General features: G+C 39.4%; 1 protein-coding gene across 2 annotated transcripts in view; it reads right to left on the bottom strand.

Annotated features, from left to right (window-relative positions):
* Positions 1–18,836, bottom strand: part of STAB2 (stabilin 2) — a 105,783-nt gene that overhangs the window by 33,181 nt on the left and 53,766 nt on the right. For both annotated transcript variants that reach the window (XM_081958485.1, XM_081958484.1), the window contains 18 exons: positions 18,355–18,483; positions 17,237–17,293; positions 16,419–16,508; positions 15,162–15,357; positions 13,783–13,878; positions 12,451–12,496; positions 11,351–11,427; positions 9,756–9,881; positions 7,747–7,820; positions 6,742–6,813; positions 5,983–6,102; positions 5,030–5,077; positions 4,297–4,380; positions 3,300–3,446; positions 2,228–2,368; positions 993–1,052; positions 240–416; positions 30–122 (listed from right to left, as the gene is read on the bottom strand). In XM_081958485.1, the coding sequence (XP_081814611.1) occupies positions 30–122; positions 240–416; positions 993–1,052; positions 2,228–2,368; positions 3,300–3,446; positions 4,297–4,380; positions 5,030–5,077; positions 5,983–6,102; positions 6,742–6,813; positions 7,747–7,820; positions 9,756–9,881; positions 11,351–11,427; positions 12,451–12,496; positions 13,783–13,878; positions 15,162–15,357; positions 16,419–16,508; positions 17,237–17,293; positions 18,355–18,483 (1,833 nt within the window). The remainder of the gene's footprint in view (positions 1–29; positions 123–239; positions 417–992; positions 1,053–2,227; positions 2,369–3,299; positions 3,447–4,296; positions 4,381–5,029; positions 5,078–5,982; positions 6,103–6,741; positions 6,814–7,746; positions 7,821–9,755; positions 9,882–11,350; positions 11,428–12,450; positions 12,497–13,782; positions 13,879–15,161; positions 15,358–16,418; positions 16,509–17,236; positions 17,294–18,354; positions 18,484–18,836) is intronic.

Raw genomic sequence — 18,836 nt, 5'->3', positions numbered from 1 at the left:
CAACTTATTTAAAAATGATAAATGCTCACAGTATTGGTGTCATCATCACCACATTTCACACTCAGATCTGAACCTTGAAGTGTTTTCAGTGAATCTGAGCTTGGAAGGGCATAAGCTAAAATCTGTGGAAGACACAGGGAAAAGATGGAGGGAATTCAAGTTTAGAATAGAAATGTTCCATTGTGCCCATTTTATAAATTTAAAAATAAATTTGTAAATTTTATAAATTGAGACCTTACCTTAGCGTTCCCAATAACATGGAATTTCAAGTATTGTAGCAGTTTCTCTTTGTTTGACATTTTGAATAGTTCGTCTTGCTGTTCCTTTGGCTGAGCTCTGATTACTTTGTCAGTGGGCCAGAACAAAGTGACTGGCTGATGAAGAGGATCATTAATAAGATTTATCAGCCCTGACTTCTAAAAGAGGACAAAGAAGAAATCTGATTTTGTTTCTCAAAACCATTTGCATGTCATCTAGCAAGCAAACAGTGAAAAAATGAATGTGGTTCTTTTTGACACCTACAGTCAATTAAGGCATATCCACCATGCAGACTACCAATTGATTTAAGTCGAATTATGATTTTGAACTTTAAGTCAACTATGTAGACCAGGGGTGTCAAACTCAAGGCCTGCGGGCCATATCCAGCCTGCAGGATGCTTAGATGTGGCCTGCAGGCTCGCCCTAAGAAACAGTGAAGGACCGGCCTGTGGTGCCTCTGCCATCAAAAATGGAGCCCAGGAGAACTGTTTGCGGCTCTCCCAGACTCCGTTTTTGGCTGTGATGGCCTCCTGCAACTTTCTGCCAGTGAAAACGGAGCTTGGGGAGGCTGTGCATGACCCACCCAGGCTCCGTTTTTCGTCGTGACGGTCTCCTGTCCCCCTCTGCCAGCAAAAATGAAGCCCAGGGAGGTCACACACCCCCATTCCTCCTCCTCCCGAAGTCAAACACAACCCTGAATGAAATTGAGTTTGACACCCCTGATGTAGGCTTACTTCTATCAGGTTGTAGAACATGATGTATTCATTGTTTGCTGCAACAGTTTTGAGGTTTTCCTAGGAAGAAAAGAAATACTTGGCTCAATTTACTTATTTAGGAAATAGAAATATGTGTTGAGAAATATCGTCAGCACACTATGAACAAAAAAAATGCAATACTGCTTTCAGAAATATATCATAGGAAATATTTTTGGTTGTAGGTGCTTCATTATGTATTCTAACAGAAGTGGAAAATGGGAACAGTTGCTTTTCTAGATTCCCAAGAGAAGGAATGGAATATGCATACTGTACTACCGTACTTGTTCTGAGAATAATATGTAGAAACAATTCTAATACATAGTCCTAACTTGGGGAGACAATGGAGGACAGGAGAGCCTGCCGTGTTATAGTCCATGGAGTCATAACACAAGTTAGTGGTTGAATAAAAACAACATACAGTCCTAACTGATGCAGTGGATTGCATTTTAGTGAAATCAGGAGTTGATTTTTGAAGCCAAGAGGCTATGAAGGCAGATCTTTTTCTACCAGCATCAAACTGTTCTTGATTTTATCTGGAGCTTCTGCACTGCCTATTTATCTTGATAGTTTATATTACCTCTACCACAGTGAAAATAGAAGTCATTAGAGGATGACAATGAAGAAAGATTCTCATGTCTTGTGAGTTCCATTATGCCACTGAGATCCAAAATGCTAGATGAAGAAGTATTGGCCTGGTGTGTGTGTGTTTGTTTCTTAACCCACAGTTTCAGTAGTTAGGATACAACAATCCATGGTCTTTAATATCCACAGCATTTTTGTTTGTGACTGCATTGGTTACACAAACTATGAATGGTAATCTTTGTTATTGAACATCCTGGTTTATAATCTGGATTATCTGATGTCTTTTTCTCTCAAGGCATGTGATTCATACTAACTCAGCCTTTTGCTGATTAATGTGCATAAAAAGACAGTGTATACATTTGATGAATGAATGAAATGAAATAAATAATATGTACATTTGTGTGTGTAAGCAGCAAATACATGTCTGTGTTTTATATAGTTGTCCTATGGCACAAGCCGATATTTTATCGGTGTTTTCTTGAGGAAGCTTTTTTCAAAATTCATTTTCCATATTACTTAATTAACATTTTAATTCTATTCCAACAGGTTCATTTGTTAGCAGCAAACAATATTGTGATCCATAACCCAGGAGCTTTTAATTAGTTGATAATTTCAATGCATATGGAGCGCACCTTTGCTGGTTTTCCTTGTGCCAAAGGAAATTCTTGAGTCTTCTGTGGAGCCAGGACCTTATCTATGATATGGATTACTCCATTGGTGGTGATTATATCACTGGCCAGTATCTTTGCTTTGCCATTCAAAAAGACTGTGTTCTAAAAAAAAATGTACAGTATGAAATAACAAAGCTTTCCTGCAATGCTGAAATAAAGCGACGTAAACAGTTTTATTGATGATCAAACAATTGAAGGAGAAACCACTTTTCCTTTCAGTGCTATGTACAGTGTTGCTCAGCATGCTAGCCAAGAGGAGAGAGCAAGTGAACCTAGCATTCATTACAAGCAGGATTACACATTTGAGCAAGTGTTGCTGTATTGAATGGGCTCAGTTTAAATGCACAGGAGCTGTTCTTGCATCTAAAGTGTAAACACTGATTGCAGGTAGAGGTTGTGAGAAGAGATCTGTGGATTATGACTCCTCAGAAGAGGCAACTTAACATCAAACTGATTCAGGGAAGTGTCTGCATCTAAAAACCCATGATATTCCCAAAGCCAATTTAAGAGAGTAGGATGGTGACCCAACATTTTAGTATTAGTATTTAGTATTGAGCCATGGTGGCACAGTGGTTAGAGTACAGTACTGCAGGCTACTTCTGCTGCCTGCTGGCTGCCTGCAATTTGGCAGTTCGAATCTCATCTGGCTGAAGGTTGACTCAGCCTTCCATCCTTGTGAGGTGGGTAAAATGAGGACTCAATTTGTTGGGGGCAATATGCTGACTCTGTAAACCACTTAGAGAGGGCTTAAAGCACTATAAAGTGGTATATAAGTCAAAATGCTATTGCTATTAGAATTATAGGAACTTAGGTATTTCAGAAGATTTAGCAGATCAAAAAGTGCACAATTCTATCCAGAAAGGATCAGATCCTTTCCCCTTTGCAAGCTTTCATTATATTTCTCTGGTATCTGTAAGAATAAACCATAATTTCAAGTTCCTAATTTTACATGTAATAATTTCAATATTGCATCTTATCCCTGGAAAGTCCAGTGAAGGTGTAGTTAAACACCCAGTTGATGAAAATTAGTTACCTGTGCAAATGTGATCTTGAGTGGTTCTCCTTGGAGCGTGATGAGAGTTTTATCTGAAGTCAGATCATTATACAGCAATCCTGTACATGATACAATATGATAACGCAGAATCTGGGGCAACACACCTTTGGAAACCCAATTGGTGATCTTGAAAAAGAATTGTTCAAAAATGATTTACGGTATTAAAGTGGCAGAAAGCAAAGAATGAACAATTATATTTTGACTTTGCCATTATATCATTGTTCTGACCCTCCTCTCCACGCCTGTGAATAAACCGGAACACAGGCGTGGCTGTTTGCCACTGAGATGATGAATCCTTTGGCTGAGGGCCCAGACAACTCATGTTCAATAAAGCAACCCAGATAATTCAAATGAAGCAACGCAGATAGTACAAACGAGGAGACATGGCTAGAATATGCAGATAGATTTTCTTAACTACTAATTCGAACGGTTGTTTCCTGCAAATGCCCCCTCCCAACGCCTCACCTATAATCTCTCTTGGGAGGGGCCAATCCACAACCACCTGTGCTTAATCATCTTCTGTGAATCTGCCTATGGAGTTGCTGCTTCCGTTTCTCAGCCCTTCTCAATCTAGCATCAGGGACAAACTGCCTTTGATCCTCCCCACTGCTCCATGCCTCAGGCGCCTCCTGGTGGCCAACCAGCTTCTGTGGTCTCTTCTCTGAGTCTGAACCCTGCACAGGGTCCTCCACATCGTCCAGGGCAGACTCATATGGTTCCTCGCTATCCGAGTCCATCAGCAGCTCAATCAGATCCTGCTGGGCCACAACACATTGTGATCTAAACTCATAGATCTTTCCTAAGTGATTCTAAATGAGGGACTAGGATTTCACATTGGACTCTCCTGCAGGGTGTTCTGTTCCTTGTTTAATTGAAACCTATTGGAAGCAGCTTCATACAAAGAGACTGCAAAATTTATGACCGCTGAACTGTGCTGAATGTCCCATCGCACATCAAAATGCTTTTGTATACTTACTTGTAATTCAGTTAGAAGAGCTTCATTCGTCGGTGCAAAAACAGTGAAGGGGCCCGTTCCTGTAATATCTCTGAGTGAAGCATCCTATATTAGTGAAAAACAAAATGCACATTTCAGTCAATATATACAGGTATTTTAGGTACCTTTATATCTCTCAGAAGGCTATTGAATCTGAAAAAAAATTATTCTTAAAAAAGCTTTCTACAATTCAAGACACCGGGAAGGGATGGCCTATGACAGTGTTGGCGAACCTTTTAGAGACCGAGTGCCCAGACTGCAACCCAAAACCCACTTATTTATCACAAAGTGCCAACATGGCTATTTAACCTGAATAATAAGGTTTTACTACCTAAAACAATGATAAACAAGGCAGTTCAGCTAATTGTTCTAAGAAAAACGTGATTGGTGTACTTTTATGCCCCTTCATTTCCCCCCCCTGCTTTTGAAATATTGCATTTTTAGCAACAATAAAAAAGAAAAACTGCTGTAATATCATTTCTCTCTTTTCCTCCCTCCCTCTCTTTCTCCCTTTCTCTTTCTCTCCCCCTCTCTCTTTCTCTCTCTTTCCTTCCCCCCCGTCCCTTTCCCTTTCCTTCCCTCCCTCCCTCCTGTGGGAGAAATGCAATGGAGCTGGGCTGGGGCAACAGCACACATGGCCATAGAGAGGGCTCTAAGTGCCGCCTCTGCCATGCGTACCATAAGGCTCACCGTCACTGGCCTATGACTTTCTTACCAGTAGCTTCCCATTAAACCGAGTAGTATTGAACTCCTTTGAAAGTTCCTGTAATAATAATGAAAAAAAAAATTTAAAGTAATAAAATGGTACCCAGTAACACTGAACATGTAAATATATAAAATTATTTCTACATTGAAGTCAGAAACAGCTAGATCTGAGTTATGTTCTGAACTAGAAACTGATGTTTTAGCATCCTCATAGGTCTCTCTATGGATTAAGATGTCTTAAGGCTTGTTGGGTATAAAAGTACTGCTAGGTAACCCAGTTATTTGCTAGAAAAGGCTAGGCCATAGATACAATGGTTTTAATAAACCTTCTAGATGGCTTTGTTGCGCTTGGTTATGAAGACCTTAGCTAACATTACTCCTCTGGATCACATTACTGTATTACAGGGGTGTCAAACTTGTGGCTCGCAGGCCGGATGCGTCATGTGCTCCCCCCCCCCAGTTTAGCAAAGGAGAAAAAAACGTTGCGATAAGTCACATGACCCCTACTGTATTACATTACAGCAACAAAATTGATAGTTATCCCCGTGTGCATGCAATTTTATTATTTAAGTATATTGAAATCCAATGCTTCTAGTGTTTCTTAAACATGGGGATGAAGATTATTTGCATTAGAAAAGCATATTAAAAATTAAAGAAATCTTTCTGTTATAAAATATTTTTGAAAATAAATAGATAAATAGCAACCATGGTTTCCATTTGCCTATGCAGGCTGATACCAAGCCAACTTGCAATTGTCCTCAACTTTTCTCATTTAGAGGATCCCTGGATCTATAGATTTGGGCTCCAAGATCTAGACTTAGGTGCCCTCTAGGGGTGTAATTATAACTGGTCAATTGCTAATGTGCTTTTTTGTGATATCTCACCCATACTCTGGTGTAATTTGGCCTGTTGGTACTGAGCACCACAACTGATCTCAAATAAGCAGCAGGGAAGATATCTCACCAGTGAGATGCTACCTCGGCAAAGAAACCCATCTCCAATGTAATTGGGTTTGCAGCTGCAACTCCTTTCTGACGGTAAAGTATCATTGCAAATGGCATTTTCTCCACATCCACCATTATTCTGATAAAGAGAGAAGCAAGGAACATTAGCTAAAATATACTTCATCTCAATACATTTCAGTACAAAGTTCACCGAACAAACTAACGGGAAGAAATGAAGGATGCAAATGAAAGGATCGTAGAAAGAGCAAGGGCTGGATCCTTCCTTCAAACCCTTTAGGGATCCCTTCACTATCAAGCAAACAGGGAGGCAGCAGGGAAACAAATTTGAAATAAAGGCTGGGGGAAAGCAGAACAAAGCACACAGCAGCTTGCAGGAGGAACGTTTAGACTAGAACATTTCAGTTGGAAGTTTCTCCAGTGTATAGCGTGCCCCCTTGTGGAATTGTTTTGCTTAAGAAAAACATGATGGGGGAAAAATTAAAATGAAGTTGTAGCACTCTAAAAAGTAAAAAAAAAAAGACAGTAAGACAATTCATTTCAGTTGCATTAGCATCAGAATAAAATTCCTGATCTTATTTTAGTGAATCCTAACTGGAGCTCGAGTAAATTCTGCAGGATTTCTCACTTCTTCTTACAGTTCGTATAAGGAGAAGTTCAGGAGCTAAAAAAAAAGCTGTCAGTTCTTGATTTGTAATAGAGATTGTTGCTTTGTGAAGGACGGGTATGAAGGACAGGGCCCGTCAAAGTCGAGACTCACCAGTGTACAGGGACTGATGAAAGTGCATGTTTTCCCATCTCCAGAATATCCAGTCAAACAGTTACATGCTGCCTGTCAGAATAAGGAAATAATCCAGGTTAAAATATGGAGAAGGATAGCATTTTATTTCCTGATCTTTGGAAGTCCTTGTGACAACTTTCTCCTGTTTGGTTTCTCTTGGGCGTTAAGACTCTGTGATTCTGTTTCCAGTTTTTCTCCTTACTCATGCAATCATTCAGAGCTCCAAATGATTAAATTATATCTGACCCAGTGGTGAGTTCCTACCAGTTCGGCCCTGTTTGGCTGAACTGTAGTGGTTTGGTAGCCTGGATCGCTGGAACCAGCGACCCAGGCCTGCCACGCCCCAAACTGGTTCTTTGGGTGGTGCCGTAGGGGCCGCCATCTTGGTTTTTGCTTCTGCGCATGCACATGTTCTGCATGTGCAGAACAATTTGTATTTTTGCACAGTGCACCTACAAGCGAACCAGCAGTAGTGGTTCCATTGATCTGGCCTACTAGTTATGCATTTGTGAAGGTCCACCTAAAGGTAAAGGTTTCCCTCACACATATGTGCTAGTTGTTCCCAACTCTAGGAGGTGGTGCTTATCTCCGTTTCAAAGCCGAAGAGCCAGCGCATCCCTTGTAGTCCACCTAGTTCAGCACAAATCATATATTTTGGTATCATATTTCTTTATTCATCATTTCTTATATGATCCTAGGCTTAGTTTTTGACATTTCCAGTCAGATCTGGAAGCAAACAAGCTGTCAGCATGAAAAGATATGGAAGCCCTGTCAATCACAAGCAAGAACACCAGGCGAAATGAAGAAGGGCCCTACCTCAGTTGAGTTGCATTGAATTGTATTGTAGCCTGTGATTTGCCACTATTTTATATTTTATTTATTTGTACATCAAATTTGAAGACCGTCCATCTCACTCACAGAGTGACACTTACTAGTACATGCAGTATAATGCACAATTAATATAAAATGGAAATACTGTTTTACCTTGTTGGGTCCAGTGTGAGTGCACTCTGCATTTTTAGCACATCCTCCATTCTTCTCCAGGCAGGGGTTGATTTCTTTATGGAAAAAATGAAAAGGAGAAAACCCCATTTAACTTTTATGAAATTTAGACTAAGAGCCAAGGTGGTGCAGTGGTTAGAGTGCAGTACTGCAGGCTACTTCAGCTGACTGCTAGCTGCAGTTTGGCAGTTCAAATCTCACCGGCTCAAGGTTGACTCAGCCTTCCATTCTCCTCAGGTGAGTAAAATGAGGACCCAGTTTGTTGGGGGCAATAGGCTGACTCTGTAAACAGCTTAGATAAGGCTGTAAAAGCGCTATGAAGCGGTATATAAATCTAAGTGCTGCTGCTATTAAATGGGGGATAATTTATTGTAATTATTTTTGCTTTTTTACCTACCACAGCTCCTTTTACTTATCACAGCCCTCTTAGTGAATGAGTGCAGTATTTGTAATACAGATGTTATATACTTTCCTGAGGTTTATTCCAGGCAGTTGCCAAGAGTCAATGGTGAATTAAAGGCATAACATCCCCACAAACCAGGGGTGGGTTCCTGTACCGGTTGACATTGATTTGCTGCGTGCGTGCTTTGCAGACCTTTTCTGTTTTAATCGCAATAATACGTGCATGGACAACCGCTTTAAACTTAGTGTAAATCATCCTAAACTTGACTGTACAAAAATATGATTTCTGTAATAGAGTTGTCAAAGTCTGGAATGCCCTACCTCAGGGGTCAGCAATCTTAAATACTCAAAGAGCCACAAAGGTCCTAACCGGAAGCCCCCTATTCAATTCTGGAGCCGACTAGAAGTCTGGTTTCCCCACCATAGAGTCTCCTCCTAGCGTGGTGTCCTTTTTCCTCTACCTGTCCTAACCGAAAGCCCTATCAATTGTGGAGCTGACCATAAAACCCGCCCCTTGCCATAGAGTCTCCTTTTGGCGCACCCTGCTTCCCCCTCCCCCAAACCGGAAGCTCCTCTCAAAATTGTGATGCCGACTGGCAACAGGGAGCCGCAGCAGAGGGATGAAAGAGCCACATGTGGCTCTAGAGCTGCCGTTTGCTGACCCCTGCCCTAGCTGATTCAGTTTTCTCAGCTACACATTTTCACAGTTTCAGTCACAAATGGACTTCCGTGGATCTTACTTCTTACTTAAATGATCAGTAGAAGGGGAGTGCAAAAGTGCGCTAACGTGCCTATCGTTTCTGTCGCTGTATTTTTATTCTCTTATTCTTGTTCTGGTTTTCGTTTGACAAATTCCAATAAATAAATAAATAAAGCTACCATTTTAATATCTCTAAGGCAGGGGTATCAAACTCAAGGCCTGGGGGCCGTATCCAGCCCATGGGGTGTTTAGATCTGGCCCACAAGGCTGCCCTGGAAACAGCAAATAACTGGCCCTCAGTGCTTCTGCCAATGAAAATGGAGCTCGGGAGCCCATTATCATTGGCAGAGCTCTCGGGCCACCACAAGTGCCCTTGACACAAGTGACATTGAGCTGGCCAACCCCACCTTGGCCACTGCCTAATCCCCCCCCCCCCAGGTCAAACACAACCCTGATGTGCCCCTCAATGAAATCAGGTTTGATACCCCGGCTCTATGGGATATGAAGTTGAGAAAAGATGCTCCCATATGTTGTCAGCTTGCCAGCTAGCTCATAAATACCAAGTCTGTATATGCATATGTATATATCTCTCTATAGGTAAATATGTGCAATAAAGAGATTGCATAGCACGTAGCATATTTACTGATAAAAAGTGATTTTGCCAATTTATATGACTCCAACTGATCAACATAAATATGTGTACTGTCACTTTAACTTATAAGTTTCAATTTCAGTTAACAAAAACTAAAATGAGATGTTTGCAGAGGAGTTGCTAATTGTAAAAAGATGGGGAGGGAGGGAAGGAGGGAGGACGGGGCAGACATTGTCACATTAATCAGATGGAGTAAATTCAGATCTTGGAAAAGTGCAAAATAGAACAAGCACTTACCAAAGCAGGCAATTCCATCTCCAGAGTAACCTGCTCTGCAAGCACATACTCGTTTTCCTGGAGTGGTACGTCTACATTCTGCTTTCATAGAGCAACCCCCATTGTTGTTCTCACATGCATTAATAGCTGAAAGACCATGCAGAACTGAAGTTATGGTTCAATGCTTACACCACTTAAATTCCTTTATTTCAAAGCAAATTTAAATAGGTCAAATTTAAATTTAATTTTACCCAAAAATGTCTGCGTAGGAAGTATAAGGTACCTCTGTTATATAAATGTGGACATGGATTTGTTTGATTCCTTATGTATATACCAAAAATAAATGTTGCTGTAGACTGGCTGGCCATTTCTTAACCAATCAGGATCCTAGAAATTGTGGAATGTTATCTATATAAGAAAGCTAATTGACAGGAGACCCCAAAGGACAAGTTTATTGAGAGGTGTTAGATGGGATCCCTCTAGGTGGGCAAAGAATTCATTATAAGCTGTGTAGATTTAAAAATAATACACTTTTAAGAGACAAATGAATTAGCTACAGGCAGGAATCCCTCTCTCAGGAAATAAGATGTGGGATTGGTTATCTGTAAGAATGCCTATTGTTTCCTTCACTGGTTCCTCTACTTGCATAATTGCAAAAACACAGACATTACAGAAAGAATGCAACCCTTCAATTTGTATCTACTGTATTTCCCTAAAAATAAGATCAGGTCTTATATTAATTTTTGCTCCAAAAGATGTATTAGGGCTTATTTCTGGGTGATGTCTTAATTTTTTGTTGCAATGGGCATACTAAATATGCCCATCTGGTCGACAATTTAAATAGGGCTTATTTTGGGGGTAGGGCTTATATTACGAGCACCCTGAAAAATCATGCTAGAAAATCATGCTTATTTTCTGGTTAGGTCATATTTTGGGGAAAATACGGTAGCAAGAGACAACATACTTCATATGGCATTACTAGATTTTTATAGTCTAAGCCACATTATGACTCTGCACTCTTCAACTTTTTGGCATATGGATATGACTAGCTAGCCTAGGCTATTCTTAGGGAAAAAAAGTAAGTTGAACTTGGTCAATACCTGGATGTGATACTGCCTTTAAATCCCCGGGCTAAATACAATGCTGCTAAGGTAACATAATCAAAACCTGACTTAACTCAAAAGAGTGTTTTTCAATTTTTTTCTTGTTTGGTGAAAGAGAAACCAGGAGGAATACAAGAATCAAAAAATATTTCAGGATTGCTGGACAAGGTAATTGTTTCCGGGAATCTGTCCAAGGTCCTGAAAGGACTGCCACTGACTAAATACAGTCAACTTTAGATGTTTAAAAAGGGTCTTCTTCTCAGGCCTTCTAATTGGTTTACAATTAATTGCTAGAGAGTAAACATTCTAGCATATCTTCTAGCTAACAATGTTTTCTTTGGCCGATTATTAATAAATCAGTATTTTTCAAAGCTTAATTTTTTAAAAATAAATACATTAGAAATTAATTTAATATTTTTAATGTACCCCATTATAAGATATTAATTCCACCTCTTGCTAGATCAGATTTTTGAGAATGTCAAAAATTGTATGAACAGAATAAATCACACTTACCCGAACAATATGTACCATTCCCTTTAAACCCAGCTGCACACTTGCAATATGGTGGACCAATAGGATTAAGAAAGCAGCTAAAATAGAAAATCAAGATTGATTATAATTTGCAATTGATATAAAAGAAATGGCATGCTTGGAAAACCCAAGATAAGTGGCATCAAATAAACTCACTTCATTGATCAGGGTCATAATAAAAGTCTACTAAATTTTAAGTAGATGAGGTGTGCATTTATTTAAATAATAACTTTTGCAAATGAAAAATACAAAATGTTTTCTCTATTAAAACAGTTCTCTGCCACACTGATCATATTCAATCTGCAGCCTGTGGATGTTGGTTTAATTTCTAAAGACATTTATAAGTGTCAGCCTCTTGTATTGGATTGGGAGAAAGAGAAGTCACAGAGTGGTGGAAGTCAAGGGCAAGTACAATGGGAAAAGTAAAAAAAAATTGCATGACCCATTTAATCACTTGCAATTGCAAGATCAAGTCCCTGCAGTTGTCTTAGCAAGGTTTTTCAGAAGTGGTTTGCCATCTCAGGGGTTGTCACAAAGAAGAGGGAGTCAAGCTATTCTCCAAAGCACCTGAAGGTAGGACAAGAAGCAATGGGTGGAAACTAATCAAGGAGAGAAGCAACTTCAGAACTGAGGAGAAATTTCCTGACAGTTAAAACAATTAACGTGGAACAACTTGCCTCCAGAAGTTGTGAATGCTCCAACACTGGAAGTTTTTAAGAAGGCGTTGGATAACCATTTGTCTGAAGTGGTGTAGGGTTTCCTGCCTAAGCAGGGGGTTGCACTAGAAGACCTCCAAGGTCCCTTCCAACTCTGTTATTCTGTTCTGTTCTATTCTTTTTTTTCTTTTCTATCTCTCCTGGAGCTAAGAGAGAGGTACTGGCCCAGTTGGCGTTGTGACTAAGGCAGAAGTAGAACTCATGGTCCCCCAGTTTCTATTCCAAAGGATTAACAAATACCCCAAACTGGCTCTAATTGCATATCATTTGAAATTAAAATTTACAGTTAGAGAAAACATTAGGGTTATAGTCAGGATCAAGTAAATAATAATATAGGGTCAATAACTAGTTGGATGCAATACATACTTGGCACTGGTGTGGCAGGTATTGTTGCACTTATCATCTCTGATTTCTGGAGAAGAGAAAAAATGTTTTTGTGAGTCAATATTCTACAGTTTTCCCCTTTATTTTGTTGAGCTGAAATCTATGTGTAGAACTCACCCAAATGCACAGATTTTCCTGGACGATATCACATTCAAATTGAGCTGGGTTTAAATGTTTCTTCATTCCTGTGCTTACTCTGGTATTCTGGTTGAAATGCCACCTTTTTGCTGTTAGAACAAACTCACTCTGTCTAGAATTTGCTAACAAACACAGCACTTTTCTCCATGTACACCTTCCTTTTCTAAGCAAAATCTTTTTTAAAAAACCCAGGAGGTACAGCAGGGGGCCCTAAACTTGGCAACTATAAGACTTGTGGATTTCATCTCCCAGAATTCTCCAGCCAGCTATGTGGCTGGAGAATTCTGGGAGTTGAAGTCCACAAGTCTTAAAGTTGCCACGTTTGAAGGCCTCTGAGATACAGAATAAGAAACACAAGAGAAGAAAGAAACAAATCACATTGTTTCTTTTGAACCCTCCCCAGATGTTTTCCTCTTTACTAACAGAATCAAGAATAATCTTCTCAACCTATCTTTCTGCCTCAAATGCCTTATTATTGTAAATTTAAGTTGCTAGACCAGCTACTTTCTGTTGATGGAACATAAGAGGCCTATTTTGTCCTTGACCTCCAGCAGCAAAACATTGTTCTGACCCAACCTTCACTAGAAATGATAAGCCACTTAATCATTAGTAAAACAAACTCCTTTTCCAAACAGGCCCAGAACAGTTTTTTTTATTCACGTGAATAAACAAAAACAAACATAATTAGTCCTAACAAACTTGGTTCTGGCCAAGGAATCCAAATTGCTTGTTGTAAAAACCAACGGTTGTCTGCGAACAACTGGCCACTCTCAAACCCCTACTATTTATTTCCCAGCCAGGGTGGGGCTAGCTAGCATCTACATCTGCTTTTCCCTGAGAGCCAGCTTATTGCTTTCCTTTGCTCTCCTCTCCTTTCATCTCTATTCATACGTGCAGCTGGGTTGGGCCCCATCTGTTCCTCCCTCTCACTCAGCTCAGGCCCTGAAGATAGATGCCTCTGGGGGAGGATGGAAGGCCCATGCTCTCCCTCAACCTCCTCCTCCTCTGGCTCTGCTGCTAGCTCTGCTGGTAGCCGATACCCACAATAAACATGTGTGGCTGGGTCCTGCATATTATACAGAGAATGAACTCTCTTGGACAGAGAGGCTTGGCCAGAGCTGGTGATGACACCATTGCTACTTTTAACTCTGAAATAGGATGCAGCAATCCACTTACCACTGTCACATTTGACACCTCTCCAACCAACATCACATTCGCAGGTCCCGTCTCCTTTAATACCACTGTTGCACCTCCCATTGGTGCAGGCACAGTCTAAAAACAAAAGGGTGGTTTTAATTCCGAATAGCTCATAAAAACAGTAGGAACAACTAGCATGCCATCCGTTCTCCTTTAATCTCTTCCAAGCTTTTGCGATTCAATTTAGTGACATATTTTAACATGACAATTTATGTCTGGTTTGCAATTGCATTAGCTATACCTTTGTCTACATTCACCAAAAAGTGCCTAAGCTATTATATTACAAGTGTAGCACGCATAACATGGTGTGAACAATGGTGCTGTTTCTTTCTTTTCAAAACCTGAGCCTTGAAATGAAGTCTGGAGGATTATAGCTGGTTGCCTTGTGGAAATCACAGAGATCTAACAAGCGATTTTTACATACATTTGGTCAACATCTAGTACAAATGGTAGAGTGGATTTTCATATTTATTAAATAATTGTTGATTCATTTAGAATAGAATAGAATAGAATAGAATAGAATAATAGAGTTGGAAGGGACCTTGGAGGTCTTCTAGTCCAACCCCCTGCTTAGGCAGGAAACACTACACCACGCCAGACAAATGGCTATCCAACATCTTCTTAAAAACTTCCAGTGTTGGAGCATTCACAACTTCTGGAGGCAAGCTGTTCCACTGATTAATTGTTCTAACTGTCAGGAAATTTCTCCTTAGTTCTAAGTTACTTCTAAGTACACATGGAAGGGTCATTTGTTGAATGATCCTTCTATGTGTACAACAGATAGATACAAAAAGAAGTATCAATTTATCAAACAAAAACAATAGATGCAGTTGGGAAGCATATGGGCAATGAACAATACCATTATTCAGAAATATGAATTGCGATGAAAAATAAAGTAGGAAAATAAAATTGTAGTTGTAATGTTGTTACTTTGTCAAAGAGAGTCAGAAGTTGGTGCCTTTTTTTCTTTTTTCTCCCTTTATACTATGCCCCCTCTTTTCCCCTTCCTCTCTTCTTACTTTTCCATATTTTTTCTTTGTATTTTACACTTTGATTAATTAAAAACTTTAATTGAAAAAAAGTAAAATAAAATAGGAAAGTGTAAAACATTAGAACATAAAATTAAGCAAAGTTTGATAAAATGCTTGATTATTCACCGATAAGCACTTCAGCCACTTGAATGCATATGTATCTACTAAATTGCACTCCAAGGAAATCCCTCTGAAATTCAATGTGATCCACAAGAAACAAAAGTGAAAAGATTGGTGTAGCATAATTTGTGATATCTGTGACTATAATAGTACTTGACAATTGACTTAGAAACTTAGCAAAGTAAATGGTTCTGAAACCAGAAGTACCTTGGTCACAGTTTGTGCCATATTTGCCTTCAGAACATTGCTCACAGGCCATTCCGTTGAATCCTGTTTCACATTCACAAGACCCAGTGCCATTGATGCCATCCAAGCAAATCCCATTGCCAAAACATATTTTTCCAGATAATCCTGGACAAGACTCACATTGTGGGCCATAAAAGCCTGCACAACATTCTCTAGTCTAAAAAAGAAATAAAGACATTAGGGCTTCTGCAATTGAAATCCTTGAAAAGGATGAAAACCAGAGAGTAAGGATGGGATTCTTGAGCTGGTTGTCAACAGCATATAGATAACTTTTGGGACATAATTTTATTATTAGACATAATAACCCAATCACATTCTTCTTCACACATTGTGCTGCATCATTATTTATTTTAGGCATCGCCCCCTTTAAATAACCAAGGACCGCTGTAGTTATACAACATGTGTTGCAAACCACAATAAATAAACATGCTATGTCAGTGTTGTTCAGAGCTAAGTAATCTTTTGGAGTAGTTTCCAAAAATTTACCTGTACATAAAACAGGTTTTATGGTTTTATGGCTATGGTTTTATAGCTATGGTTTTTGTAGCTATGGTTTTATGGCTATGGTTTTATGGCTATGGTTTTCCCAGTTGCAATGTATGGCTGTTAAAGTTGGACCATAAGAAAGGCTGAGTGCCAAAGAATTGAGGCCTTTGAACTATGGTGCTGGAGAAGACTCCTGTGAGTCCCTTGGATTAAACTGGTCAGTCCTAGAGGAGATCAACCATGACTGCTCTTTAGAAGGCCAGAACCGGAAGAGGAAACTCAAAATACTTTGGCCACCTAATGAGAAGGAAGGACACACTGGAGAAGAGTCTAATGCTGGTAAAGACTGAGGGCAAAAGAAGAAGGGGATGACAGAAAATGAGATGGCTGGATGGAGTCACTGAAGCAATAGGTATGAGCTTAAATGTACTCCAGAGGATGGTAGAGGACAGGAAGGCCTGGAAGAATATTGTCCATGGGGTTGCGATGGGTCGGACATGACTTCGCAACTAACAACAATAACAAAACAGTGTTAAAATCTGAACTATTCCTTTTAGACAGAGGCTGAACCTTTTATTCTTATGGTTCATTGCACAGTCATGCAGATGTTCAGACTGGATTTGGCATTTTTATCCATCATTGAAATCCTCCCCTTGGATTAAGTATCACAACCCACAGCAATGCTTAAACCTAACACTCTTTCCCGTGGTATTGTATCAATAGTATGCTTACAATTCTACTTTTAATACATTTTGACTGGCATCCCAGACGCATCGATATTCCATACAAGGAGACATAATAGCAGATCGCCTTCTTGCCTGGCTGTATGAAAGAATAAACAATTTTAGTGAAAAAGATTTAATAAGGCGTATGTGAAATGCTGCAAAAAGCTATTCTAAATTTCATGTAGTATTTTACCTATACTTCAAACAATGAAATATTTTAAAAAATAAAGCAACTCTATTGGCTTTCATTTGAACTCTAAACCGAGGCCCAGACTTGCTGTGATTAAATTTCTTAAATCAACTATTCATGATCATTATTTTACAGTTTTCTTTACAAGTAAGTTCTTTAGAATTTTAAACAACAAAGAATGCTGGTTTTTTCCCCTGACCAGATAATCCAAAATGATAAAACAGCTGAATCAGGCATTTCTTGGGCTACTTTTTCTTTCTCCTCCTCCTATTTTCTCCACAACAGTGACCCCGTAAGATTACCGTAAGTGTTTTTTCCGGTGAGACCAGTCTATCAGGGCAACCTGGTCTACTCAATTATACTGCATACTGCTTCCGCTTTCACCTTTCATCCCTAATCCAGGAGCCTTCGCAGGCAGTCGCTTTCATGACAAACTATTTTTTTAAAAACATAAATTCAACACGACTCTGTAAAATGAGTTGGGCTGAGAGAGAGAGCGACTAGTCCAAAGTCATTAGCTGGCTTCCATGCCTAAAATGGGACTAGAACTCACAGTCTCCTACTTTAATCACTGCACCAAACTGGCACTCAGATGCTACTCCCTATTTCTAGCAATTTCGTTCTCAAATACTTACAATTTTTGTACTTCCAGTAGGACAGCTAGATATCTGTGAGCAGGGTACACACCTTCCCTTAAAAAGAAAACACACATTTGACAAACAGTAGATCCAGAAAGCATTTTCTGTATTGCTAGATAAGCATCGGAGATATTGCATTTTCAAAGAAGCTTTGATTACTTCCTCAATTAATTTGCTTCCCTTATCTTTCTTACAATTATTTCCCAAGATGACTTTGCCCTGTCGTTTGAATATAAATTGCATTCCCATTTCATTCCTTTCTTTGTGTCGCTTATTTTAGCATCTGCTGCTCATTGTCAACCAAAATAAAATCAGTGGAAGAAAGATGATACTTGAGAGTCACAGGGAAAGACTGTGATACTGGCCCAAGCACTTCCTTTCAGTCTTAATCCATGATAGACTGTTGTGAGGCTATACAAATTGGAATGATAAATGATGTCTCGCAAAATGAACAGTTTGAGATGGAAAATCTGGGAGTCCTGACATAGTTAGACTTGAGTTTGCTATGGCAGGGGTCCCCAACCTGTGGGCCATGACCCTCTATGGGTGATATGTTTCCTCCTCAATCTCAGGCCCTCTGCCAGAGACCTGGGAGTTTGAAGGTTCTGTATATTATCGTAGCTGCACTGCACTCTCCTGGACAGAAAACTCTGATGCTTTTCCTGGGATCTGTTGGAGCCATTCCCCAAGTGGAATGTTGATTAACCACTGGTTAACCCACAATTAACCAATGGAATGGCTTGCATCCAGAAGTTGTGGTTGCTCCACCACTGGAGGCTTTTCAGAAGAGACTGGACAGTCACTTGTCTGGAATGGTATATAGGGAGTCCTGCCTGAGTAGGGAGTTGGACTAGAAGATCTCCAAGGTCCCTTCCAACTCTGTTATTCTGTTATTGTTATATGTTTCTGTTACAGAAACTAGATAAAACCAGATTAATAGAAAGTTCTGGATGGCTTGTGTTAGACAGCTGTGCTATTATAATGCTAATTGCAACATAAATCATTAATATTTAGTACAAGCCAAAAATTATTACGTTTTAAGTATATATTGATTGGCATTTTTTTAGTGCAGATTAATTAAAAATGCAATGCATGTTTAGAAGTGCACAACTTACATTTACAATCACAGTATCATTAATATCACATCTGTTCTTTACAATTTCCATTACTTTTCCCAGTCCATGGATTATTCCTTTATCTGTTGCAACATTTGGATAATTTATAGGTGCCTCGTTTATGTAGAGCTGTGCACAAAATGTTAACACATGTGAGAGAGATTACTTATAAAAATATCGCTTGCATAACATTTACTCCCGTCCCCATTTTATTCAGCCAGAATGTGTAATAAATGACATTGCATTATAAAACCTTGATCTGAAAGTCTGCAGTTGCAAAATTTACATCTTATTCAAACTATTGTATATCTCTTAAGAACAGATTTTGTTTATTTCTGATCTTATGACTAAAGTGCATATGACTAAACTGCATATGATTAAACCATGGAAATAAAACTCTTGGTTATCATTGTGCAGCTGGTTCTCTGAACAGCATAATCATGAGAGGGATACGGAAGATCAGACTGATGTAAGAATAGTTG

Source organism: Natrix helvetica (assembly GCF_964273705.1).
Source record: "Natrix helvetica genome assembly, chromosome: 6".
Taxonomy (NCBI): Eukaryota; Metazoa; Chordata; class Lepidosauria; order Squamata; family Natricidae; genus Natrix; species Natrix helvetica.
Note: the sequence above shows the minus strand (reverse complement) of the source record. Positions and strands in the feature narration are given on the sequence as shown.